This window comes from Trichechus manatus, unplaced genomic scaffold (assembly GCF_000243295.1).
Source record: "Trichechus manatus latirostris isolate Lorelei unplaced genomic scaffold, TriManLat1.0 scaffold00040, whole genome shotgun sequence".
Lineage (NCBI taxonomy): Eukaryota > Metazoa > Chordata > Mammalia > Sirenia > Trichechidae > Trichechus > Trichechus manatus.
This window is the reverse complement of record NW_004443976.1, coordinates 19,546,880-19,574,002: the sequence shown is the minus strand read 5'-3', so window position 1 is coordinate 19,574,002 and position 27,123 is coordinate 19,546,880. Positions and strand designations below refer to the sequence as shown.

General features: G+C 36.8%; 1 protein-coding gene across 1 annotated transcript in view; it reads left to right on the top strand.

The window, feature by feature from the left end:
• The window catches only part of CPD (carboxypeptidase D), a 69,147-nt gene that overhangs the window by 6,343 nt on the left and 35,681 nt on the right, over positions 1-27,123 (top strand). Inside the window, exon 2 of the mRNA XM_004376175.2 lies at positions 1,589-1,836. Within this exon, the coding sequence (XP_004376232.1) occupies positions 1,589-1,836 (248 nt within the window). The remainder of the gene's footprint in view (positions 1-1,588; positions 1,837-27,123) is intronic.

Below are 27,123 nucleotides of genomic sequence, written 5' to 3'. Positions count from 1 at the left end.
AGCACAACTTGTACAAGGAAAGGTTATGGAAGCTCCATAGACACATCCAAACTCCCTGAGGGATGGAATTGCTGGGTGGAGGGCTGTGGGGACCATGCTCTCAGGGAACATCTAGCTTAATTGGCATAACACATTTTATAAAGAAAATGTTCTACATTCTACCGTGATGAGTAGCGTCTGGGGTCTTGAAAGTCTGTGAGCAGCCTAAGATACTCCACTGGTCTCACCCCTTCGGCAGCAAGGGAGAATGAAGAAAACAAGATACAAGGGAAAGATTAGTCAAAAGGACTAATGCACCACAGCTACCACAGCCTCCACCAGACTGAGTCCAGTACAACTAGATGGTGCCTGGCTACCACCAATGACTGCTCTGACAGGGATCACAACAGAGGGTCCTGGACAGAGCTAGAGAACAATGTAGAACAAAATTCTAACTCACAAAAATAGACCAGACTTACTGGCCTGACAGAGACTAGAGAAACCCTGAGAGTATGGCTTCTGGACACCCTTTTATCTCAGTAATGAAGTCTCTCCCAAGGTTCAATATTCAGCTAGAGATTAGAGAGTCCCATAAAACAAAATGAGACTAATGGGGCACAACAGTCCAGGGACAAGGACTAGAAGGCAGGAGGGGACAGGAAAGCCAGTAATAGGGAACCCAAGGTTGAGAAGGGACAGTGTTGACACGTTGTGGGGTTGTTAACCATTGTCATAAAACAATGTGTATACTGTTTAATGAGAAACTATTTGTTCGGTAAACCTTCATCTAAAGTACAATAATAATAATAAAATGTTTCTTTTATGAGAGCAGCCTTGTGTCCACATCAGTTTATTTTTAGTGGTCCAGTCAGAAACTTTAGGCCTAGAAAGAGAGCTGCTTCTACAGTGATATAATGGAGGACTAGTCTTTGATGTGCTGTATTGTTTTTCTCTGAAAGCAGCTCAGTGAACCAGGTTTGTTTTTTATCCCCCTGAATCTTCTCAACTGTGGCTTCTCTTCTTTAGTATACTGTGAGGTAAAATACATCCTGTTTTAAGTTAGATTCCCTATCTTAAAAATTCTCTTTGGACAGTAAGTGTGAAAAACATGTTAACCTATCTCATGTATTCAGTGAATATTTATTTATATCAGCCATACTTTCTATGAAATGTATCTGTTAGTTCAAACTATATGAAATTGTCATTTTGCAGATCAGAAAACAATCAAATGTTGGCAAATTTTGTATTGTTCAACCTAATACATGAATTTGGAATTCCCTGAATAAGATATCTCCTGAAACATTAATTCAAAGTGTGTTATTCAGCTGTTTTTTCAACAATGGGAGAATTCTTTCAAGTTACTTGAGGGTAACTTGAATCGTAAAAACTGTTTGACTAAAATTTGTTAAATTGATAATTCTTTCTTTCCATTTTCTGTTTTTGGTGGTGCTGGTGATCTGTTTATAACAGCTTGGAGGTCTAGAATTGTCTTCTAGGTCTTCAAGAGAGATATCTGAGCTCATTAATGAAAGATGGTGTGGAATTTTTAAATGCATTTTGTTTTTGGTGCCTTTTTTTAGTGATATATGATTTGGTTGTGTTTTGAAAGGTTTGTACTTTCTGGAAATCTGCATGGTGGCTCGGTGGTAGCAAGCTATCCTTTTGATGATTCTCCGGAACATAAGGTCACTGGAATCTATAGCAAAACCTCAGATGATGAAGTCTTTAAATACTTGGCAAGAGCCTATGCTTCAAACCACCCCATAATGAAAACTGGTGCACCTCATTGTCCAGGAGATGAAGATGAGACTTTCAAAGATGGGATCACAAATGGAGCCCATTGGTATGATGTAGAAGGTATGTGAAGCACTGGATTTGCTATGTTTTTCGCCTTGCTTATTTAACTTTCTTACATATACTCTAAGTTGTAAAGAGGAATTCTAATTTTTAAAAATCTTATTTCTTTTTATTTTGAAACTTTCATACCCACAGTAAAGTTGAAAGACTACCATGAACACCCATATATCCTTCATTTAGATTTTCTAGCTATTACCGCATGCTCCATCTTTCTGTGTCTCTTGCTGTCTCTCACTGTCTTCACACACACACGCAGTCTTTTGCCAAACCATCTAAAAGTAGTTTGCAGATATCATGACATTTCACTCGTTAAGTACCTCAGCATACATTTTTTTTAAGCATGGGGACATTCTCCTGCACAAACCATTACCGTAAGTGAGAAATAAACAGTAACTCAATACTATCATCCCCCATGCTATCCATAACTTAAATTTCCCCTATTATCCCAAAAATATCCTTTATAACTCCTTTTCCTCCTGTCCCAGGGTTCAGTCAAGGTTCAAGCATTGCACTTGGCTCTTGTGTGTCTTTAGTTTTCCCAATCTAGAACAGTCCTATCAACTCCCTCTTTTCTTAATTATGGTGCATCCTTTGAAGAGTCCTATGGAATATCCCATATCCTGGATTTTGTTACTTTTTTTTCTTCCTAAGATTCATGTCAGATTTTCCAGCAAGAACATTGCATCAGACTGCAAGTGGTGTAGTTGGACAGCTTGGTTAATGTGGTGGTGACCACCAGATCTCTCCATTTTATATAAAGGCACATTTTCCTTTTGTATTTTAATCTATGGGATGATCATGGAATGTTATTTGAAAGAAAGTTGCTAAAGGAAGCTTGAATCATTTATCTTTTCTCTTTAAGTGTTATGAAAACAGCTATTCTTCTTAGACCTTTGGTACCCTTTGATTAGTAACCTTTTTGTTTTTGTCATAAACTTAATCTGTTTTATTGAAAGTAAGTAGAAGGTACAAATCAACCCACGGAAATGTCATCAATATAAACTTTTTCTCTTCTTAGAATCTGCCCATGGTGAAATTACGCGTTAGGTCTTCCTTACCTTTTTACTGGCAATTAGTCACATTATAAAATGCCTTATAACATTTCTCTTAATGTGCCTTTATTTAAATCTCTGTTTGACTTTTGGTGTCAAGCCTTGTATACCCAAATTGAGTCCTAAGTTTGAGGACTTGATACCTTCTAGAGTTTTTTGATCACTCTATAGGGTCCCTATGAGTCGAAATCAACTTGATGGCAATGGTAGGGTATAGTTTCTACCAGTGTTTCTTGTATATAACAAGCATCCACAGAGAGGTTTCAAATATTTAGAAGCCAAACTTTCATCCCATAAGACTTAGAAGTGATTTGAAAATCATTTAAAGTTCTTTCTAGATCAGGGACATACCAGTACCATCAGCAAATATATTTAACAAAACCTGACTTCGTGAACTGGTTGTTCTGTGATATAATCAAATTGCTTCATTAATTTGAAATTATATTACTTAAAACAATGGGTTGAGAAGTAATTTTGCTTTTTGGAAAAAGTTGTAAATGGTTAGAAAGTAATTGACAATTAAGGAAGATAAACCTATGTTATACTATTTAAAAAGTAAATGTGTTGCCTTCACAGAAAGTAAGTGTACTTTGGTGATAAGGCCAGAGATTATTTGGTTAAACAAGTTATCAGATTCTGATTCTTCAAACATTTGAAGAAGATGCATGTTGCTGCTGTTAGACTGTTTTTATGTGCGTCCACTTTTCTCCTGTTTCAGCTAAATGGTGAGACATGTTTAATTCTATTTCCAGTATAACTGGCCTATTTCTCTTAATACCTCAGCAAATACCAAGCATTTTCTCCTCAAAGAGGAGGAGGTTGTGATAATTTCAATAGTTTCAACAGAGCAAGTTCATTTTGTTTATCTTCTGTGGGACTGCGGTAAGATGTTGTGAAACCTTGTGACTTGGCATGTATTCAAACCTGGATGCCCTGGAGTAATTTTACTAATGCTCTGCGTGATGTGTTTTGGAATCCTATCTCAAAGAAGTATAGACTTTCAGAGCTGAACATGAATATATTGATCAATGAACCCTCTTCACTGGAATTTAAGGTCTAAGAGAGGAAATAACTTGTGCAAGGGCATGTACGTAATCATTTAGCAAATATTTACTGAGCACTTGCCACGTCTCATACACTGTATGCGGTCATGGGGATACAGTGTGAGCAAAACAGTAACAGTTCCTGCTGTCCAGGATCAGACTGTATAATAGTAGCGGGGGATGTGACAGTGATCTGGCCTGCACCACCTCAAGTTCATTGCCAAGGTTGACTCAGGATATCTAGCTGCCTATGTGGGTGGGCCTTGCCTCTTTCAACATGTCTCTCAAACCTGTAGAATCCACCTAGGGAGTGACCATCCTGGTAAGGCCTGTGAATAGTCAGTCTCACTCCTCTGCTAAAGCCTGTTACTGTGAGAGCCTTAGCTGGACTTCTTCAGGGAGCAGACCTTTTTTTTTTTTTTAAAATCACAATGTACTGATTTGTATGCCTTTGTCTACCATTGTTTTTTCTTTCTTCACAGTTTTGAAGACATTATAAAAATCAGCTATTGGTTTAGTATGTTTATTCCAAAGCAAATTTAATGAAACTGAACTGTAGTTTAGGTCAACTTTTAAGAATTACCCTCTTTCAACTTATGAAAGTTGAAAAAGGGCAGATAAACTCTTTCAGTAAAGACTACCTAAAATTGAAGTTATATGATCAAAGGTCACAGTTTGTATAACTTTTAGAAGTTTTCTTGGGCAGAAAGTTGTTATATTTTATTTTCCTGCAGATAGGAAGACTCTAGAAGGTAGTGTAATTATAGTAGTTAAGAGCAGGGCTTTGGAATCTCACTGCCTTGGGTTTGAATTCTAGCTCCGCTGTTGACTAGCTCTGTGTGTGTGTGTGTGTGTATGTGTGTGAGAGAAAGAGATAGAGAGCGATTGATCTTGGACAAGTTATTTAATTTCTTTAAGCCTCAATTCCCACATCTGTAAAAAATGAAGATAAATACAACTTAGACCTTATAGGATTATGAGACCCAAAAAAGATCATGTATGTAAAGCTCTTAGCCTAGCACCTGGTACCATGACTATTTAGCTCCACTAGAATTTAAACGTCATAAGGACAGTGACTTTGTTTTTTTCAGTTTTGTACTTCTAGCACACAGAACCATGCCTGGTATATAGAAGGTGTATAGTAAGTCTTTTTTCAACCAGTGAATTCCTGGCATCTGAAAAATGAACACATAGTTATTTAAAATCTTAGATAATCTTAGACTAGATAATTTCGTAGAAATTTGTAATTTCTATTTATAATTTCCTAATTTCTCTTCTCTGAGAAAATAAGCTTACTTACTGGTAGATCCTAGATGAGTATTTTTCAAACTTTTTTTTTTTTTATTGTGACCTACAGTATGAAGTACCTTTCATTCATTTGCATACATTTTATATATGTGTGTATATAAAACTGAAACAATATCATGAAGCAGTAAGTATTGCAACAAATTTCTAGTGTTATCCCTTCTAGTCTGTTTTATGTCGTTTTTTAAAAAAAGCTTATCTGAACCCACTGACATATTTCACAACCCATTAGTAGATCATAATCTGCAGTTTGAAAAAGCACTATGTTTTTTTTAAACTGTTCTTTAGATGAAGGTTTACAGAGCAAACCAGTTTCTCATTAAACAGTTAATACACATATTGTTTTGTGACATTGGTTTCCAGCCCCACGACACGTCAGCACTCTCCCCTCTCGACCTTGGGTTCCCCATTACCAGCTTTCCAGGCCCTTCCTGCCTTCTCGCCCTTGCCCTGGGCTGGGGTGCCCGTTTAGTCTCATGTTGTTTTATGGGCCCATCTAATCTTTGGTGGAAGGGTGAACCTCAGGAAAAAAAGCACTATTCTTGATCACCCTATAATAAACTTGATTTATTTTCAAATTCTAAATAGGAATAAAATACAAGTTTCATGTGATAACTTATTGCTTGAGGTTTTTCTTTTGCCCAGGCTTGTTTATGTCTGAATCATTTCTAGTAGAAACCAAGCCATAAATATTTATCTCAGTTGACTTACTTTTAGGCTGCCTTCCCTATCATATAAAGTATCGAGACAGGAAATTGGTCAGAAATATGGTTGTCGGGTGTATGTGTTGCTCATGTGAGTCTGTGCATTCTATGATTAGTCAGGACAGCTGCCATATAGGCTTTGTATTTATGTCTTTTTAAGCCACTGTGTGCTTTTTCAAACTGTAATTATCCTTTTTTTCCCCTTCTGGAAGAAGAAGAAAATGTTCTGTGTATTTATCAAACTTTCTTCTCTTAACTTTTATACTATAGTCAGTTGTAGAATGTGGCAAGATAGCATGTAATGTAACCCATTCTGTTTTCCTGTGGCTATAAACTCCTTTGATCACGTGGGCAGCCTTTCTCTGCTTGAAGTGGAGGTCAAACTGAACAGCACTTTGTTGTTGTTAGTTGCCCATGAGTTGATTCTCTAAATATTGAGGTGCATTTGGCTGAAGTAGATTGCTGGTGAAAAAAGCAGAGCATGGGGAAAATGATAAAATCAAATTACCAATAAAAATGTAACCAGTTTTGTCCGTCACACAAAAATTACTCTTCAGAATGAATAGAATAACTACCAAACTGTTTTGAACCAGCACAAAAGGTTAGATTTGGCCCCAAAATTGACTGAAATGTTATTCTGGAGGAGTGTTTTCTGTTATTAAATAGGGTGTTATAAATTCACCAGAAATTAACACCAGAAAATTAGAAACTATTTAAAACAAACAAGAATCAAATGAATAGTCTAGAACTGAAAAATACAATATCTGATATTAAATGGATAAATCCATAAATATAGTAGGAGATTTTAAACATGACTGTCTCAGTAATTATTAGATCATAAAGACATAAATAACAGTAAGGATACAGTGGATTTGAATAAAATAAATAAACAAATCTGACCTAATCAACATGTACAGAATACTCTGCATAGGTAATATTTCTGCAGGATCTGTTTACTAAGCTGATGTGTAGATGAGTAAATTAACTTACCAGTTATCCCACTTACAGAAGATGTGTCTGATTCTGTTAGTGCTTTTGGTACTTTGTCTTTAAAATTATACATTAAAAAAAGAACAGCAAACTTACAAAAACTGAGAATAAAGGATTCTTACATCTTTGCTGGTTTCACATTTTAATAGGATCACTTCTGAACTTCTTAGCATGATGTTGAAGATCCCACAGTCTGGCTCACATATACATTTCTAGCCTCATCTCCTGCCTCTCCTCTGCCATTCAGTACGCACAGGACTACGTGTCCCTTGAGATATTCAGTCTGGGCTTTTCTCTGGTTCAGCTGTAACCTCTGAAATTTCCCCTGTAGTAACTCACTCACCTTCCCTCCTGTAGCTTTTTGTTATATCATCAGTATAATGCTTATCCACTCGTGTTATTAGTAGTTGTTTGTGTCTCCTGCTAGAATGTGTATTCTTTGATAATAAGGACAAAGTGATGCTATTCATTTTGGAGTTATCTTTATGCAAGATGTATCGCTGGCGGAAAAGCCCTAGAGAAAGGGAGACTAGGGAGGTTTTTGCAGTCATTTGGAGGGAGGTCTCTTTTGGAGATAAGGGCTTTGTCTAGAGATATGTTGTAGGAATGAAAAGGGAGTATGAGATAAATAAGAAATTGTGCAAGAAGAATTGAAAAGTTGACCACCAGTTAGATGGTAGAACAGAATGTCAAGGTGAGGAAGGAACTAGAGATATGACTGAGGTTTTTGAGCCTGAATGAGAAAGAATGATAATGGGAATGGGAAAAATTAATCAGAGGAGCTTGTTTGTGCGTGTTTTCTCTTTTAATAGGAGAGGAGTGGAAACTGGAGGTGGTAGGGATAAGTGTGTTAGGTTTGATGCGGTAGTCATATGTATAAACTCTGGAGCTTGAGAGAGAGGTCAAGATGAGTGAGTGAGAGAGAGAGATTTAGGAGGTAGGAGACATTTGGAAAGCATATGGCAGTATACATGATTTTGAAAATTGAGTTGATATTGTTTCCTGGCATAATTTAATTACTTAGAGCCAGGATTTCGACTAGAACATATATATAAATGAACAGATGGGTGCTTTTTCACCTCCAAAGTGAATGTACTTCTGCATTTTGTTCTAGGGTATTTTCTTTAAGGAATGTTAATAATTCAGATATTAATTCTCAGCCTGTTCATGTTTTAAGGTACTATTGATAATCACATGTGTATTAGTAAAGTACTTTTGGTCTTACCTGATCCTGAGGCATCGCATTGTACATTAAGGAGCTGGTTGGATCTCATTCTTCCTTTCTCTCTCTCTCTTTTTTTAATCCAAGTGCTGCCTAATTTTAAAGGAAAGCAAGAAGGTAAAATAATACTCCAAGCAGAATATTTTCTTCTACTTGAGTCACAGGTTTGCTTTAGTAAACTGAATTACAACCTAAGAAAAATATCACCTTTAGGAGCAGTGTAGCTGTATATTTTGTAATGTGATAATAGATGTACATGAAGGTTGAGAACCAAACCCTGCTTTGGGATTTGGCCCCCAAATCGTCAAATCAGGTGTTTAAAAATGAGTTTGAAAATTACATGTACTTTTTTTTTTCCTGCACTATAGGAAATGCAGTTCAAAGAGACATGTGAGAGATAGTGTTGACCAAGTTAGAACTGCAAACAGACACAGAGCTGTGTAATTTAGTTTAACTTTGTAGAATCATATCATTAGCAAATGTATATTCAGTGGGAGTGGTGAAGGAAATAGATTTTCACAAGGTAACTTGCTGAGAATACAAAGACCAAGTACAGTTAATTTTTGGTCAAAGTAAACTTGAATTTAAAGACCAGGAATATGGGGAAATTTTTTTAAAAGGCAAACTCTATTTTTTTTTTTTTTGTTCGTTTAGCCCAAATTTTCCACTTGAAAGTTTTTTGAACCTCATGCTCATTAGCTTTTAAAAATATCTCGAGTACAAAATTATCATTTAATGACTCATTGTCTGTAAAGACATTGTTCACAAAAGTCAAAGTTGACCATGTCTCACTATCCTTTGAAGTAGTTTTATTAAATAACATTAAGCTCCAAATTTAAATATAGAGTAGAAATTGCTTACCTAAATTCCTATACTTTCTTGATTAAAAAAACAAATGAAAAACACACATTGCAGTTTTTCCTGTAATAGATTTCTAGGATCCTGTAGAATACAATTTGACACTTTATGGTTGACCTGCGCTGTATTTAAGTCTTAACACTGAAGAAGTGACTACGCTTTTTCTACTGACTTTCTGCTTGAGATGTAAGAGTAAATCATTAGTAACCCTATCTTAGAATGAAAAGTTTAATTTATTTAAGTATCCTCTACCCCTCTAGAGACTGGTACCGTAAAAATGAATATTTTTATCTGAGTATCTTAAAGATATGAAGATTAGGTATGAGACAAATGGATTGAAAAAATTTAATCAGTATGAGTAGATCTTTGATCAGAAGATTTAGCCACCTGTAACAATTAGTATTGATCACAATTTGTCGTGGTACTAGACAGATTCCTAATTGTTATATTTTGCATCTTGTTCTTTGAAACTGGTAAAGGAGTAAAAGTATGGTAGATTTCGCACTGCAGTCAATTTTTTCTGAGCCTAGGAAACTCTGGATTGGTAGGTAGATTTAAAAGCAAAATGTATACGATTTGTCAGTTTCCCTTGTGAGTGGAAGAGATGTTCCAGATCAGTGGTCTTCAAACTGGGGTATGTATACCTGAGTGGTGAGGAGGGGGAAGACCAATTAGTTTGGATAGCTTTAAGGAAGTCAATGTCTAGATCTTCCGTTTCCATACCTGCTCTTTCCTAAAATTGATCTGCCTGAGAAAGATGCCTGTTGTGGAAGTTCTATCTCAGATCCCCTTTTCCCACTTGACAAAGACAGGCATACGTTTCGACCCATCTTAATCATACTAGGGTACATAGCCGAAGAGTTTTACAAACTTCCAAGGCACCAAAACGAAGGGAACAATTTGACGATTAATGGTTTGTCATAAAAGCATCACCCCAAACTTCTCACCGAAAGGTATATTTTCAGTAATTATTATTTATGTTTATTATTTATTATAATTTTGATAAAACTGTGCTGTTTTTATAATACCAGTGGTTACTGTAATAATTCAGTCCAGAAGGCAAAATTTAATACCTAGGGCATTATGGTCATTGGAAATTAAGAAAAATTTAAATACACACAAACACATGTAATAGATTGAAGTATTACAGGATGATCAATGAAAGACTCTCAAGCCTACAAGTGTATCAAATTCAGATAACATTCTTTGGGGGAAGTGGAATGAAAATAAAAGTTCAAGGAGAAAAAGGGAAGATGTAAAATTCCTACAGTTTTGTAGAGTTTGTAAAGTTTTGTACAGTTTTGAAGAGTTTGTCCATGGAATTTTTAAATAGGTGATTCTAGATACCAAATCTCTATGGTATTTTTATTTATTTGGATGCATTTAAAATAATTATGTAAAAGTTTTATTTAAACATATCAAAATTTATATTATGCAGGAAATTAAATTGTTTACAACTATGAATCTTAAGATGAAAACTTTTGGATACCAAAACTATTTTAGTATGAATGAAAAAGTTGAAAATCATTGGTGTAGACAGCCCCTTGAGAGATTAATGGAGAATAGAGGCTTGCTTATTTATGATTGCTAATAAGTAGGATAAATTAGCAGATCCCTTATACTGTAGTAAAGTACGTTATTTCTTTGAAAAATGCCTATAACTGAATGTTTACTCTCCAAACTAAGAATTTCCTTGGCTGGATAAAAATGTTGTTCTGAAATCTGATACTTCTTCCTTTAGTCTATGTTGAGCCACATGACATAGCTTAAAAAAATAAACAAATGTGTTAACTGAATCTGGCAGTAGCTGCAGCTGTCAGTAATGTCAGCCCTAGCTGTAGATCCGTGGCTGTTCCCTATATAGCAAACTCTAGCTTCATGTAAGTAGATTTTGTTGAGGAAAAAATCAAGACAACAAATCTGAACCAGCTACCTAGTTAAGACTACTTATTATACAGTCTTTGACATTTAGTATTGGAAAAATGAATGTTTAAGTTTAACACAGATGGCAAATAAGGACTGTTTGTGGCATCCCACAAAAAATTCTTAAATTATTCATAACAGACAATTAATATCCCCATTTGTTACCAGGATTTTAGATGATTTTTTTTTAAAGTAATTTATAAAGCATAACTTGAAGTTGGTGATTAAAGACTTTTTGATATTCTATAGTTCAGATAGCTTTTTTGTCTTACAAAATAAAAGTTACTTTGCCACTCTACTGACATTGATTAGTTCCTGTGAGTTTAGAAAAAGAGTTTAATGTATATATCTGTTATGGATTGAATTGTGTCCCCCAAAAATGTGTGTCAACTTGGCTAGGCCATGATTCCTAGTATTGTGTGATTATCCACCATTTTGTCATCTGATGTGATTTTCCTATGTGCTATAAATCCTGCTTCTATGATGTTAATGAGGCAGGATTAGATGTAGTTATGTTAATAAGGCAGAATTCAATCTACAAGATTAAGTTGTATCTTGAGTCAGTTTATTTTGAGATACAAAAGAGAAGCGAGCAGAGTCAGGGGGACCTCATGACCACCAAGCAAGAAGAGGGAGCATGTCCTTTGGACCCAGGGTCCCTGCTCTGAAAAGTCCCTAGACTAGGGAAAGATTGATGACAAGGACCTTCCCCCAGAGCCGACAGAGAGAAAGCCTTCCCCTGGAGCTGGCATCCTGAATTCAGACTTCTAGCCTTCTAAACTGTGAGGGAATAGATTTCTATTTGTTAAAGCCATCCACTTGTGGTATTTCTGTTATAGCAGTACTAGATAACTAAGACAATATCCCAACTCACTAATTGCCTTCCTGGAATAGTTTATTATTATAGACTCAGAGAAATGTGTTTTACTTTTATGGGATTGAATTGAGAGAAGGATATTTTCTAGATATCTTATTGATTTAATTCCATCATGGACAGAGAACATACTTTGTATGATTTCGGTTCTTTTATATTTGTTAAGTTTGTTTTATGATCCAGGATATACTCTTAAAAAGAATGTGTATTCTGCTGTTGGTGGTGTATACTATAAATGTCATTTAGATCTAATTAGTTGATTTTTTTTTTTAAGTGTTGAATTCTTTTCTATCCTTGTTGATTTACTGTCTACTAGTTCTGTTGATCACTGAGAGAGGAATGTTGAAGTCTCCAGTTATAATTGTGGATTTGTCCCTTTTTCCTTTTAGTTTTTGTTTCGTGTGTCTTGAAGCTCTGTTATTAGGTGTATACACATTTAGGATTATTATATTATCTTGGTGAATTGACCTTTTTATCATTATGTAATGTCCCTCTCTATCCCTGGCACTTTTCCTTGCTTTCAGATCTACTTTATGTGATACTAATACAGTCACTCCATCTTTCTTTTGATTTCTGTTTGCATGGTATATCTTTATCGTTTTACTTTTAACTTATCTATACTATTATACTTAAAAATGAGTTTCCTGTAGACAGCATATCGTTGGGTCTTGTATTTTAATTCAATTAGATGACAATCTCTATCTTTTAATTGATGTATTTACACCATTTACATTGAATATAATTATTGATAGGTTTGGATTAGACCTACTAATTTATTATTTTTCTGTTTGTCCTGTTGTTCATTCTGCTATTTTCCCTTTCTGCCCTCTATTGGAGTATTTAAATATTTTTTAGTATTTCATTTTAATTTATCTATTGTGTTTCTTACTATATCTCTTTGTATTGTTTATTCTGGTAGTTGTTTTAGGAATTATAGTGTACATACTTAACTTTTCATAAATTTTTTTTTCTTTCTTTTCATAGATCTATTTTACCACTTCAAGAGGAATGTACAAACCTTACCACTACATAGATCCTTTACCTTCCCCCTTTATGTTGTGGTTGTCATATGTATTATATCTATATACATTGCAAACCCCACCAGACAGTGTTATCATTTTACTTCCAACGATTATACACATTTTAAAGAACTTAAGAGAAAAATAGTCTATTATATTTATCCAGATATTTATCATTTCTGTTGCTCCTTCTTCATTCCCAGAGTTCCATGTTTCTCTCTGGTATCATTTCTTCTACCGGAAGAGCTTTCTTTAGCAATTCTTTAAAGCAGTTTTGCAAGCAGTTTGAAAACAATTCTTTTAGTTTTCCTTCAGTGAGAATGTCTATTTTGCCTTCATTCCTGAAGGATATTTTCACTGGATATGAAATTGGGTTAGCAGGTTTTTGTTGGGTTTTTTGAGTGCTTAAAAATTTTCATGGCGGTGCCTTCTGGTCTTCGTCCTTCTGAAAAGAAATTAGTTTTTGAATTGTTGTTCCCCTGTATAAATGCATCGTTTTTCTCTGGCTGCTTTCAAGTTTTTCTTTCTTTGTCTTTGGTTTCTAGCAGTTTTATTATATCTAGGCATGGATTTTTGTTTGTTTGTTTGTTTTTTGCTGTTTAGGGTCATAACCACACAGGTGTGGTTCACGGAGGGGCCAGGAATTTATGGAAAACTATGGGATTTCTTTCTCAAGCTTCCCTCCCTCTGTGGTTTCACCAACTGTCCTCGGCTCCCAAGGACTCCCAAGTCTCTTGATCCTCTGGTTAGAAAGCCAGGGCTTTAGTTTCCTGCGTTGCCTCACTTCCTGTGACCGAGTCTGCCTCCAAGACTAAGTGGTGGGAGAGTTGAAAGGGAAAAGAACCTATCGGGAATCCCTCTCAACCCCCAGATAATACTCTTTGGGCCACAGTTTCTTTGATCATAGAGAAGAATTCCTCTCATAATTTTAGATGCCTGACCAGCCACTGCGGCCCCTGCTGCCTCAGGATTCCAGCTTTGAGACTGGGGCTTGTTATGTAAATGAGCCAAAGATGGCCTCTGTGTATTGGCCCCAGGTTGTTTACTTCTTCATAGCAAGCTGAGGCCCATTAGCTAGTCCTCAGTTGTTGGACATTTGTTTCTAGTTTTTAATATCATAAGCAAAACCTGCAATGTACATCTTTGTGGATAAATCTTTGAAAACTATATTTATAAAGATAAATATAATAGAAACAAGTTTTGAAGGAGTGATGAAAGATACAGACAATAGAATTTTTTTAACCTAAATGTTAGCTCCATTAATGTGTCATAATGCAATGAGATATCTCATATATCTTAGTTATCTGGTTTTAGCAAAGATATATGTTAATAATACATGTTATTATAAATCTAAGCGTTTAAAACAAGAGTTTCTCAGACTGATGGAAAATAGTCCTCATAATAATGAATTATTTATATTATGTTAGATCAGCTGTATGAGGGATGTGTTGTATTTTTTGAGGATGGGAGAAGATCAGGCAATATAGAAATTGCCTTTGTTCTTTTATTGTTAAAGTTTAGGTTATTGTAGTAAAACATGAAGGGCAAACCTCAAAATTTCTGGATTTTTGTTTATATTATTAAATTTTTAATAGCAAATATAAATGTTTGGAATGTTTAAATTTGATCAAAAAGGTGAACTTCATTTATTTTATTTGAAGTTGAAAGTGTATTCTTGAGGAGTAAGGTGGTGTGAGAGGAATTAGTATAGCTATTGTTATGTTTTTGAGCCATGGCACCAGGGAGAAGAGTAATTTAAATGTTAAAAAAAAAAAAAAAGATTACTTTTACAATATTAAGATTTGGTTTTGAAATTCAATTTTTTACTTTGTAGTATGTAATGAGATATAAGCTGGAAACAGTTTGGAAGATCCATTGGTTAGTACAGAGGTTGCTGACTTTTTCTTTCAAAAGGCCAGATAATAAATAGTATAGGCTTTTTGGTCCACATAAGGTCTCTATTACATATTCTTCTTCTTTTTTTTTTTGGTAGAGCCTTTAAAAAATGTAAAAACCGTTTTTAGCTTAAGGGACATATAAAAATAGGCTATGGGCTGTAGTTTGTCAATCTCTGGATTGTTTTTGATTGTAATACCCAAATGAAACATATTTGTTGTAGAAAATATAGAAAATCATGAGAAAGGGATTATCACCCATAATATTTTTACTGTTAACATTTTAGTGAATATCATTTCAGACTTTCTATGCATATATATTTTTTAATACAAAAATAGAATCAAATCACAGACTGGGAGAAAATATTTGTAAAACACATCCAATAAAGGACTTGTGTCCAGAGTACAGAAAGAACCCTCCCACTCAATAATAAGAAAACAAACAACCCGATTTTGAAAAAATGGGCAAAAGATTTGAACATACCCTTCACCAAAGAAGATATATAGACTGCCTAATTAACATCATTAGACATCAGGGAAATACAAATTAAAACCACAGTGAGGTACATATCTATTAGAATGGCAAAAAAAAAAACCTTAAAAAAACAAAAAACATACCTAACAATACCAAGTGCTGGCAGGGATGTGGAGCAATTAGAATGCTCATAACTGATGGTGGACATGCAAAATGGTACTGCTCTTTTAGTACAACCACCTTGGAAAACAATTGGCAGTATCTTATAAAGTTGAGCATGTGCTTACCATGCAACCCAGCAATCCCATTCCTGGGTATTTACCCAAATTAAATGAAAATTTACAATTATGCAAAAACCGCTAAGTGAATGTTTATAATGGATGTATTCATAATTGCCCAAAACTTGAAACAACCCAAGCGACAAACTGATATATCTGTAAACGGAAATCTGTTCAGAAATAAAAAGGAATGAGCTACTGATACATGCAACAATGTAGATGAATTTCAACTGCTAGAATGTCTAAGTGACAGAAATCAGACCAGTGGTTGCCAGGAACTGTGGAGGAAGAGAGATTGACTACAAAGGGGCATGAGGGAGTTTTTGGGAGTGATAGAACTGTTTTATATCTAGATTGTGGTGGTATTTATGTAACTGTATATGTTTGTCAAAACTTATAGAACTATACGTTAAGAAGGATAAATTTTACTGTCCATATATTATACCTCAATTAAAAAAAAAAAGACAATCTAATAAAAAATGAACAAAAGATTTGGACAGATATTTCACCAAAGAAGATACATAGATGGTAAGTAAAGACAAGAAAGATGCTCAATATCATTATTCATCAGGGAAATACAAATTAAAACCACAATGAGATACCACTACATGTGCCCATTAAGTAATGACTCCCCAACTTCCCCATTCCCCCCAGCTCCTGATATCCTGTGATCTACTTTCCGTCTCTAGGAGGTCTCTGTGAATTTGCCTATTCTAGATGTTTCATGTAAGTGGAATCATACAGTATTTGTTCTTTCACGTCTGGATTATTTCACTTGGCATAATGTTTTTAAGGCTCATCTGTGTTGTCGTATATATCAAAAGTTCATTCCTTCTTATAGCTGAATAATATTTCATTGTATGTATATACCACACTTTGTTTACCCATTCATTTGCTGATGGACACTTGGGCTGTTTTTACCTTTTGGCTCCCATTGATTTTAAATGTCTCTTTGATCATATTCCAAATGCTTTTATTTCTGTTACTGTGCTTTTTATTTTGTTCCATTAGTCTGTTTACTTTGACACCTGAACTGTACTGCTTTAGTAAGTATACTTTTATAATACATTTTAATATCTGGCAATGCAGGTCTCCTCTTATCATTCTTATGTTTGAATGTTTCCTAGATATTCTCACCCATTTATTTTCCAAATTAAGTTCGAAATGATTTTGTTCAGTTCCAATAAAAATCTTTATAAACCTCCTATCTAGAAGCATGGTAAATCTCTTAAAAGGCTTCTGCTATAGATCTGTCAGTAAAATCTTATAATTGGCTTATATTCTGTATTTTATTACATTTAATCCTAACATTTGGGTGGGTTTGGCTGCTGGGGTCTTTTTTCTGTTATATTTTCTTCTTATCTCTGAAATATAGGAAAGATTGATTTTTATATTGTTTTTAAGTGGTCATCCTACTAAATCCTTTTATTTCCAATATCATTTTGTATGGCTGTTTGTCCTAGTGAAAACGCTAGACTGATACTCCGCTGGAAGTTATAACAAAGAATTTTATTAAAGGGAAAACAAAACAAGTAAGATCGTTTCGCGAAATAGAGAATAACACAGGCACTCAAACAAAAGGCAGCGTGTGTTCCGGCTTGCAGGGAAAGCTGTGAGGTATTTATTTATCAGGCAGAGCAAACAAAGGCAAAGTGGTTTCACATCAAGCGACTGCAGGGATAGGAAGGAAAAATTTACAAGGGGTTGTCAAACTACAAACTTTTCTAACATCAGTTTCTCACCTTACATCTATCTCTTATTTCTCAACAAATTGACAAAAGCAGTATATTTTTTAAATTGTGCATTAGATGAGAGTTTACAGAGCAAATTAGTTTCTCATTAAACAATTAATACACATATTGTTTTGTGGCATTGATTGCCAACCCCATGACGTGTCAGTATTCTCCCCTTCTCGAGCTTGATTTCCCTATTTGCATTCATCCAGGTTTCCTGTCCCCTCCTGCCTTCTTGTCCTTTCCCCTGGGCTAGTGTGTCCATTTAGTCTCATATACATGGTTGAGCTACATGTATTATTGTTTGTTTTATGGGCCTGTCTAATCTTTGGCTGAAGGGTGAACCTCAGGAGTGACTTCAGTACTGAATTAAAAGCGTGTCCAGAGGCCATGCTCTCGGGTTTCTCCAGAGTCTGATGTTTTTTTGTGAGTTTGAATTTTGTTCTGCATTTTTCTCCAGCTCTGTCTGGAACCCTCTGTTGTGATCCCTGTCAGCAGTCAGTGGTGGTAGCCGGGCAACATCTAGTTACGCTGGACTCAGTCTGGTGGATACTGTGGTAGTTGTGGTCCATTAGTCCTTTGGACTGATCTTTCCCTGTGTCTTCAGTTTTCTTCATTCTCCCATGGTCCAGACAGGGTGGGAACAGTGGAGTGTCTTAGATGGCCATAAAGCAGTATTTCTAAAACAAGCACATAAACATTTCTGATGTGGAGGTTTATGATTGATTGTAGTCCAGCCAGTTCAACCCTAGTTAGAGTCCTTGAAATGTAAAAGTTGACCATTTGGTTAGGAAGGAGATTGCTTCAGCTCTAACTTGAAACCTTTTGAAATGTGAATATTGCCCATCTGGCTAGGAGGGAGTGAGTTAGGGCCTAGGGATTCACAGGATGAATTGCCTGAGAGCAGTTAAGATAACAAGATTATTGACATAAACAAGATCTCTATACTCTTTGTGTCACAAGCAATTAAACTTTCACAGGAAGCCAGCTTGTCTTTTGTAGAAGGCAGAGGCAGTCTTCAAACCTAGTTGCAGCTTAGCTTAAAATAGAATTTAAGTTTATGTCCAGGATTAACCTTTTCAATCATGTGAAGCAGCCCCAGTTTTAAAGTTTGCTTATTTATGTTTAACTTAAATAGGGTGTTATCAAAGGAAAATTTGGGGAAGACATATCATAATTTAATTAGTATTCTGTATTTCCACTAGATTCCACACTGTGAAGCTAATGTTAATTATATAAGGATGTGTTACGGTTAGGTACACTATTCATTGTAGTAGGTCCTCAGGTCTATAGCATCTACAAAAAAAGACTGTCTCCATTATGGAGAAGTGTTTATTGATGAAACATGAATCTGACCTTTATTTTTGGAATATTCCTAGAGTTAAATTTTTTTTTTTAAACCTATTTAGTGTATGATCTGTAGGATTAGAGATCACTACATGTAGTTTCTTCTCTTGGAACTAGTTTCTATCTTTAAAAAAACTTCTACCTTCATCTCCACCCTCCACCCGAGTATATTTGTATGTGTCATTGGTTGGAGCTGGCAAGTTATAGTCTTATTAACATTATGGTCTGAAAAGCTGATTAGACAACACTCTAAAATGTTACTGTAAAACTGGTCTTCTTGTTGCCTCTTAGCTAGTATTTTTTAAATCGCTACTGAAATAAGACAATTAAGGGACAGGTAGGAGAATGCTAAGGATTTAAGCCTTATGATTATAGTGTTATTATAAGTAGTCTACTCCACTGCCTTCTGGCATAATTAAAGTGTGAGTTGGTTATGTTTTCCATCTAACACAGCTATATATATATATGCAAAAATACTTAGATTAGTTCACACTTACGTTGCTCTGAAATTGTTATTTTTATGTGTCTCTAAACTCTTGATGAAAGTATGTCTCTTATTTATAAATCCCTATAATCCTAGTAGAATTATAGTTTTAAACACAATGACAATTGTACTATGACCAATATAGTAGTAAAAATTAGAAAAGCATAATAATTATCATGTACAATGTATAGTATATATGTTGCCACATTTGTGTGTACAAGTGAGAGTTACCAAAGATGATCATAGTTTAGCAATGACTAAGAGTGATGAATACGACTTGGTAGGAGTATGAAAATCAGCATCTCACCAGTGTGCTTCCAGATCCAAAGTGAGTGCCAAGATGCTGGAAGATAAGAAAAAGCCAGAAGATGGATACCTTGCCTCCTAAGAGAAAAGGTTAAGATCAAGTTACTGGGCTTGTGGTGGTTATAAATCTGCATATATTCTGAAGACCAGGTCTACTTGATGTCACCACATGAATGTTCAATAGGCATCTCAAATGATGTGTTCAGAACAGAAGTCTTAATTTCTCACTGCTCCAACCTACTTTCCTTCATACAACAAATACACCCACTCCTCATTTATCAACATGGTTAAGTTCCAAAGACCAGGTCATTAGGCAAAAATTGATGTTATACGAAAATGGAGGATGACCACATCAGTTCAAAAAATGGAGGATGACTACATCATTACACAACTACCAAATTACATCATTACATAACCTCCAAATTACATCACTACAGAACTGCCGAATTACATCATTATAGAACTTCCAAACCACTGAGAATCATAGCCCAGCCAAGATGACACATAACCTTAACCATCACAGCCAGCGTTACTCTCACCTAGCACCTCGGCATTCATTACTGCCAGACGTACGTCGTTAGTACGCAGAATAGTCGGATAGTAGACTTTTTGCTATTATCAGAAATGCGAAATGTTGGATAACAAGATAGTCGGTAAGTGAGGAATAGGTGTATTTATTGAGCTACTATGTGTCAGGTACTGTCCATCAGTGAACTTAACAAGGCTCTCTGCCCTCATGTTGCTTACAATCTAGCAGGGAGAAACAGGCAGTAAATAATAAGCATAGTTGGTAAGTTGTTAAGCACTATAAAAAAATAGAAAAGGGTAAGAGTAATTGGGAGTGCTAGAGGTAAATGGAGAGGTCAGAGTGAGCCTCGTTAAGGTGAAATTGGAGCAAAGATCTGGAGTTGAGGGAGTTAGGTAGGGATATCTGGGGGAAAATCATTCCAAGTCAAGAGAACAGCTGGAGCAAAGACCCAAAGTCAAGTAGTTACCTAGGTGTCCAGTGAACAGCAAGGAGGCCAGTGTGACTAGTGCGGAGCCATTGAGGGCAAGGGTATGAGAGGAAGTTAAAGAAGGAAACTACAAATCATAGGGTCTTAGGCCACTGTAAAGACTTTAGCTTTTAGTCTGAGTGAAATAGGGAATCATTGTAGTGTTTTGAGCAGAGGAATAACATCTGATTCACATTTTAAAAGAATTACTATGGTAATATAGAAGGAATATACTCTGGAATATAGAAAGGCAAGAGCAGAAGCAGGAAGACATGTTAAGAGTGATTGCAGAAATCCAAGTGAAGAAATCCAGGGTGGTAGCAGTGGAGGTAGTGAGAGATCTTTGGATTCTGAATAGAGCTACTATGATTTCCTGACACTTTGGATATGGAATGTGACTCCATGGTTTTTGGCCTGAACAACTAACATGGTAATGCCATTACCTGAGGTAGGAGAGGCTCCAGGTGGAGCAGGTTTGTGGGTAAGATGAGGAGTTCAGTTTTGTGTATTAAGTTTGTAATACATAAGTAAAGATGTCGAATAGGCAGTTGGATGTACAAATCTGGAATCTCGGGGAGAGGACTAGGTGGAGATAGAAATTTGAGTGTCAAAATGTAGATAATATTTAAAATCTGGGACTGCATGAGACACAATGGAGTAAGTGTAGTTAGAGAAGACCAAAGACAGAGCCTGAGGCACACCACATATATTTCCTTTGTTCTCCTTCATAGGAAAAAAAAAAAAAATCCAGGAAGGTAAGGGTAAATTTCAAGGTACCCATAAAGAAAGTTTACAAACATACTCATCAAAATAAAGAAGAAAAACATAAAGTTTCCGTAAAAACAAAAGAAAAGTAGTGCCAACTACTATCTCCCTAGCTCCTCAAGCCAAAAATCTAGAAGTTAGGCACTTCCGGGCAACATGGCGCTATAGTCAGAAGCACCACACTGTCCCTCTGCAGCAAAGATCAGAAAAACTGAGTCAAACAGAGTCACACATCAATCTTGAAACTCTAACCATCAAATGAAGAGATAAAGAACTCAGCCAAGCACCAAATGGAATAAGAAACTGACCGAAAACAGAGCGCGAGGAGAGATACACGCAGAGGTCCCCTATCAGCTACTACAGCATGGATCTGCCATCTTGGACTCCTGTTGGAGATCAGCAAACGGGAGGTACGAGAAAGCAGCTTCACGGAGCTTCCAGCAGGAGATAGAACAACCAGTAACCCACGATATAGACTTTCCCACCACCCACCCTTCTTCACCCCCATTTAGCCTCCTTTGCTTCCTGCAGCCACAGTCTATTGGCCGGGAAGCACAAGCTTCTCCCCAGTGCTGCTTGGATTCCACCCGCCCGCACTGGCCAGGTCCCTGAGTACCATTTGTTGGCTGCTGGTGTTGCTTTTTTCCGCTTCTTTAGATTTCTTCCTTACCTCTCACCACTTCCTCCTCCTTTCTCTCAAATACATGGCTCCGTGTGCCATCTTTGCTTCTTCCTGAAAGGATGCAAAACACTGCTCGACTGTAAAACTGCTTCCTGGCCCGTGCCACCACGCTGGTGGGACCCCTGGGGCTTTATGTTTGTTTGCTCTGATTGGTTCTGTTTTAATTTGCTTGTTTGTTTTCTGTTTTTTAATCTCGGTTTGGGAGCCCCTTCTAGCCAGGCAGTACCGCATGGCTTGGAAGCTAGTCCCTTACTCTGCGCAGACACACAGGGACATCCCTGGGGGCATTTCTTTTTCCCTGTTTTTGTTTTTTTTTCATTATTTAGTGTTCTCCTCTCTCTTATTCCCTTTTTGTTGTTCTTTATTTCCAGTTTCTCGATTTATTCATTTTTTTCTTCTACCCTTTTTCTTTCATTTTTGTTTTTCCCCATTTCTCAGAGTCTCATCTCTCCACTCCAATAGCAAGCTCTCTTAGCACTCTTTTTTGTTTGTGTGTATGTCTTTGGCTCCTGTTCCTCTCTCCTCTCTCTCATCTTTCCCATACCCATCTTAGCTCCACACATCACAATCTACTCCCTCCTTCCTGCCTAACTGCACCATGTGCTGAACATCACATGCCCAAGCAACAGAGGCACGGCCTACTGGAACCTGCCCTGCACTGATTCCCAGTCCGCACTGTCAGCCCTGGTACATGCCTCAAAAAACCTATCTCAGCAACTCCCCTTCACTGGACCTGCCCTGCTGTGCCATACCTGAATGACTGACACTGCCCATTGGAGAAGGAGGTGCAAAGTATCGTGCCCACAGACAAGCAAACAACAGAGAACGCACAGCCTGCCTGCTCAGACATAACCAAATAAAACAAAAAAGCAGAACAAAACAAACAAATCTGCAATCAATAAACAAGGAAAATAACCACTGAATGCCCAGAAGACAGCAGACTGTATCAAAACATTTACAAAAACAGAACAGGATGGTTCCAGTAGGCGTCCAAACTAAAACACCAGATGACCATCCAGTAGAAGAAAAGGCACTAGACCTAACTGATAGGGCATTCAAATCTCTAATATTCAAAATTATCCAAGAGTTGAAGCAACAGGCAGACAAAAATGAAGAAAAAAATAGACAAATTCATGGAAGAGGCAAACAAATTCATGGAAAATACAGACAAAAAAATAGAAGAATTCAAGAAAATAATACAGGAAACAAAATGCTAAAATAAATTCACAACTAGAAATCATACAAAAACAACAATTAGAAATCCAAAAGATAAAACAAGATTTCAGAAATGGACAGTGTCATAGAAGGGCTGAGGAGCAGGTTTGAAACGATGGAAGATAGGATCAGCAAAATTGAAGACAAACACTTAGATGCAACTCTGTTTGAGGAAAAATCAGAAAAAAGAATGAAGAAAAATGAAGAAACCCTGAAAATTATGTGGGATACAATCAAAAGCAAAAATCTGCGAGTGATCAGAGTTCCAGAACAGGGGGAGAAAACAGAAAACACAGAGAGGATCGTTAAAGAATTGCTGACGGAAAACTTCCCCAATATCATGAAAGATGAAAAGCTGACCATCCAAGAAGCTCAACAAACCCCATATAGGATAGACCCCAAGAGAAAATCACCAAGGCATATCATAATCACACTCGCCAAAACCAAAGACAAACAAAGAATCCTGAGAGCAGCTCGAGAAAAACATAAAGTCACATACAGAGGAGAAACAATAAGACTAAGCTCGGATTATTCCACAGAAACTGCAGGCAAGAAGGCAATGGGATGACATATATAAAGCCTTGAAAGAAAAAAATAGTCAGCCAAGAATAATATATCCTGCAAAACTCTCATTCAGATATGATGGTGAAATAAGGTCATTTTCAGATAAACAGAAATTAAGGGACTATGTAAAAACCAAACCGAACTCACAAGACTTATTAAAGGAAGTCTTTTGATCTGAGAACAAGCAATATCAGACCACAGGCTGAATCTAGGACACAGGATTGTACTAGCCAGATACCAACCTAGGAAAAGAACTCTTAAGGACTTTGCAAAGCCAAAAGAATTACAAAAGGGAACCAGAGAGGTTAATCTGTAAATGACAACAGCATCAGAACAATAAAAGAAGGAATAAACAGTGTAGGCATAGAACCTTCTAGTGGAGAAGAAGTCAAGCAATACCAAGTAATAATAGACTGGTACAAATCCAGGAAGGTAAGGGTAAATTTCAAGGTACCCATAAAGAAAGTTTACAAACATACTCATCAAAATAAAGAAGAAAAACATAAAGTTTCCGTAAAAACAAAAGAAAAAAAATCCACAAACAAAAGGAACTCAGCACAGGAGAGTGAGAGGAACAAAGAAAATGTCAGCACCAGAAAAATAAAAACACTACAAAATGCATTCTCACTCCTAGGAATATATCCTAGAGAAATAAGAGCTGTCACACTAATAGACATATGCACACCCATGTTCATTGAAGCACTGTCCATGATAGCAAAAAAATGGAAACAACCTAGATGCCCATCGACAGATGAATGGATAAACAAACTATGGTACATAAACACAATGGAGTATTATGCAACGATAAAGAACAGTGATGAATCTGTGAAGCGTCTCATAACATGGATGAAACTGGAGGACATTATGCTGAGTGAAATAAGTCAATCACAAAAGGACAAATATTGTGTGATACCTCTACCATATAACTCATGTAAAAGTTTACACACAAAAAGAAACAATCTTTGTTGGTTACAGGGGATGGGATGGATGGGGGAACTAAATAGATAAGTGGTAACTTTGGTGAAGGGTAAGACAGTACACATTACTGGGGAAGCCAGCACAGCTTGTACAAGGAAAGGTCATGGAAGCTCCATAGATACTTCCAAACTCCCTGAGGGACTGCAGTGCTGGGCAGAGAGCTGTTGGGACCATGGTCTCAGGGAACATCTAGCTCAATTGGCATAACACAGTTTATGAAGACAATGTTCTACATTCTACCTTGGTGAGCAGCATCTGGGCTCCTAAAGGCCATCTAAGATACTCCACTAGTCTCACCTCTTCGGGAGCAAGGGAGTATGAAGAGAACAAGATACAAGGAAAGATTAATCCAAAGGACTAATGGACCACAGCTACCATGGCCTCCATCAGACTGAGTCCAGTACAGCTAGATGGTGCCCGGCTACCACCACTGACTGCTCTGACCAGGATCACGATAGAGGGTCCTGGACAGAGCTGGAAAAGGATGTAGAACAGAATTCTAACTCACACAAAAGAGACCAGATTTACTGGCCTGACAGACTGGAGAAACCTCGAGAGTATGGCCCCTGGACACCCTTCTAGTTCAGTGATGAAGCCCCTCCCAAAGTTCACTGTTCAGCTGGAGATTGGACAGCCTCGTAAAACAAAACAGGACTAATGAGGCACAGCAGTCCAGGGACAAGGACTAGAAGGCAGTAGGGGAAAGGAAAGCTGGTGATAGGGAACCCAAGGTTGAGAAGGGACAATGTTGACATGCCATGGGGTTGTTAACCATTGTCATAGGGCAATATGAGTACTAACTGTTTAATGAGAAAGTATTTGTTCTGCAAACCTTTATCTAAGGTACAAAAAAAAGAAAAAAGAACTATCTATGTGAGATCATGTTGACAACAGCAACTCAAAGGGTTTGATGGGAAGCCTAGGGGGCAGTGAGCTGAAGATAATGGTGATGGAATAATTTGGAAAAGGATGGTGAGAATAGCAGCACAGCTGGAAGAATATAATCAATGTCACTGAATTGTACACGTAGAAACTTTCAAAATGGTGTAACTTTGGCTATGTATATTTTCACCAAAAAAAAGTCCTCAAGGTCGAGAAGGGAGAGTGTTGACACGTTGTGGGGTTCTTAACCAATGTCATAAAACAATATGTGTACTGACTGTTTAATGAGAAGCTATTTGTTCTGTAAACCTTCATCTAAAGTGCAATAAAAAATTTTAAAAGAAATCTAGAAATTATCCTTTATTCCTTACAAACAAATCCTTTCTATACCCAAATCTGTCCTCTTCATCTCCACTCCCACCAACTCAGTCCAAGCCACAACTAACTTCTCCCTGCTTCCACTGTTGCCACTCTACAATCATTTCCACCCAGCAGTCAGAATGATCTTTTAAAAAGCCAGTTCAGATTATATCATTCCTCTGTTCAGAATCCTCCAATGGTCCCTACTGCACTTAGAATAAAATTCCAAATGCCTTTACTTTAGTGGCCAAAACCCTGCATGATCAACTCTTCCCTTGTCCATTATTGTGCAGCCACTTTAGTCGTCTTTCTCACCTCAAACTCACCAAATTTTTCCCTCTATCTGGACTGTTCTTCCTTCCCTCAGGGACTTTTACCAGGCTGACTCCTTCTTGTTATTCAGATCTTGGGTAATAGTACCTCCTCATAAAAGTTTTTCCTACCCACCTAATCTCTAGTAGCCACCAGTCACTAGCTGTCACATCACTGTATTTAAATTTTCTGCATAGCACTTCTCACTATCTGATATTTTGTTTGTTTATTTTTGTTTACTGTCTGCCTCCCCCATTTAAGAAGTTAAGTTCTGTGAGAACAGGGACCTTATCTACTTTCTAGATACAGTTCATGACTGTATCCCCAAGCACCTAGAACACTACCTGGCATATAGTAGGTGCTCAATAAATATTTGCTGGATGAAAATTGAACTTCTTTGTCTTAAATTATCATTTCTTGAGAATGACTGCCCTTTTCCAAAAGCTTCAAACTTACATTTCTAAATTCCTTGTTGAGTATCTCTATCTAAATGTTCTGCAAATACCTCAAACTCGACATGCCTCAAACAGAAATCATCATTCCCCTCTCTGCTCAGTTACTCTTCTAAACCTTGCTGCTTCTCTCAGTTAACGGCATCATCATTAGCCAAACTGATCAGGCTGAAGGTCTTCTTTGATTCCTTTCTCCCTCTTGTCTTTCACCATTTATCAGATGCTATTAGTCTTTATTTTATCTTGCATCTTTCCCTTCTTTTTCACAGCAGTTGCTGCCGTCTCATTTTAGACCTAACTGCTGAGTCCTGATGGTTCATTGGTTAAGAGCTCGGCTGCTAACCAAAAGGTCAGCAGTTCGAATCCGCCAGCTGCTCCTTGGAAACCCTATGGGGCAGTTCTCTGTCCTATCAGGTCACTATGAGTCGGAATAGACTTGTTGGCAACAGGTTTGGTATTTTTGGTTTACCTTTCACTTGGACTGTTATAAAAACTTCTTAGTTGGGCTTTTTGCTTCCAGTCTCTCTCCTTTCCAGACCATTCTACCTTCCACCCATTGTGTCACTTTTCTGTT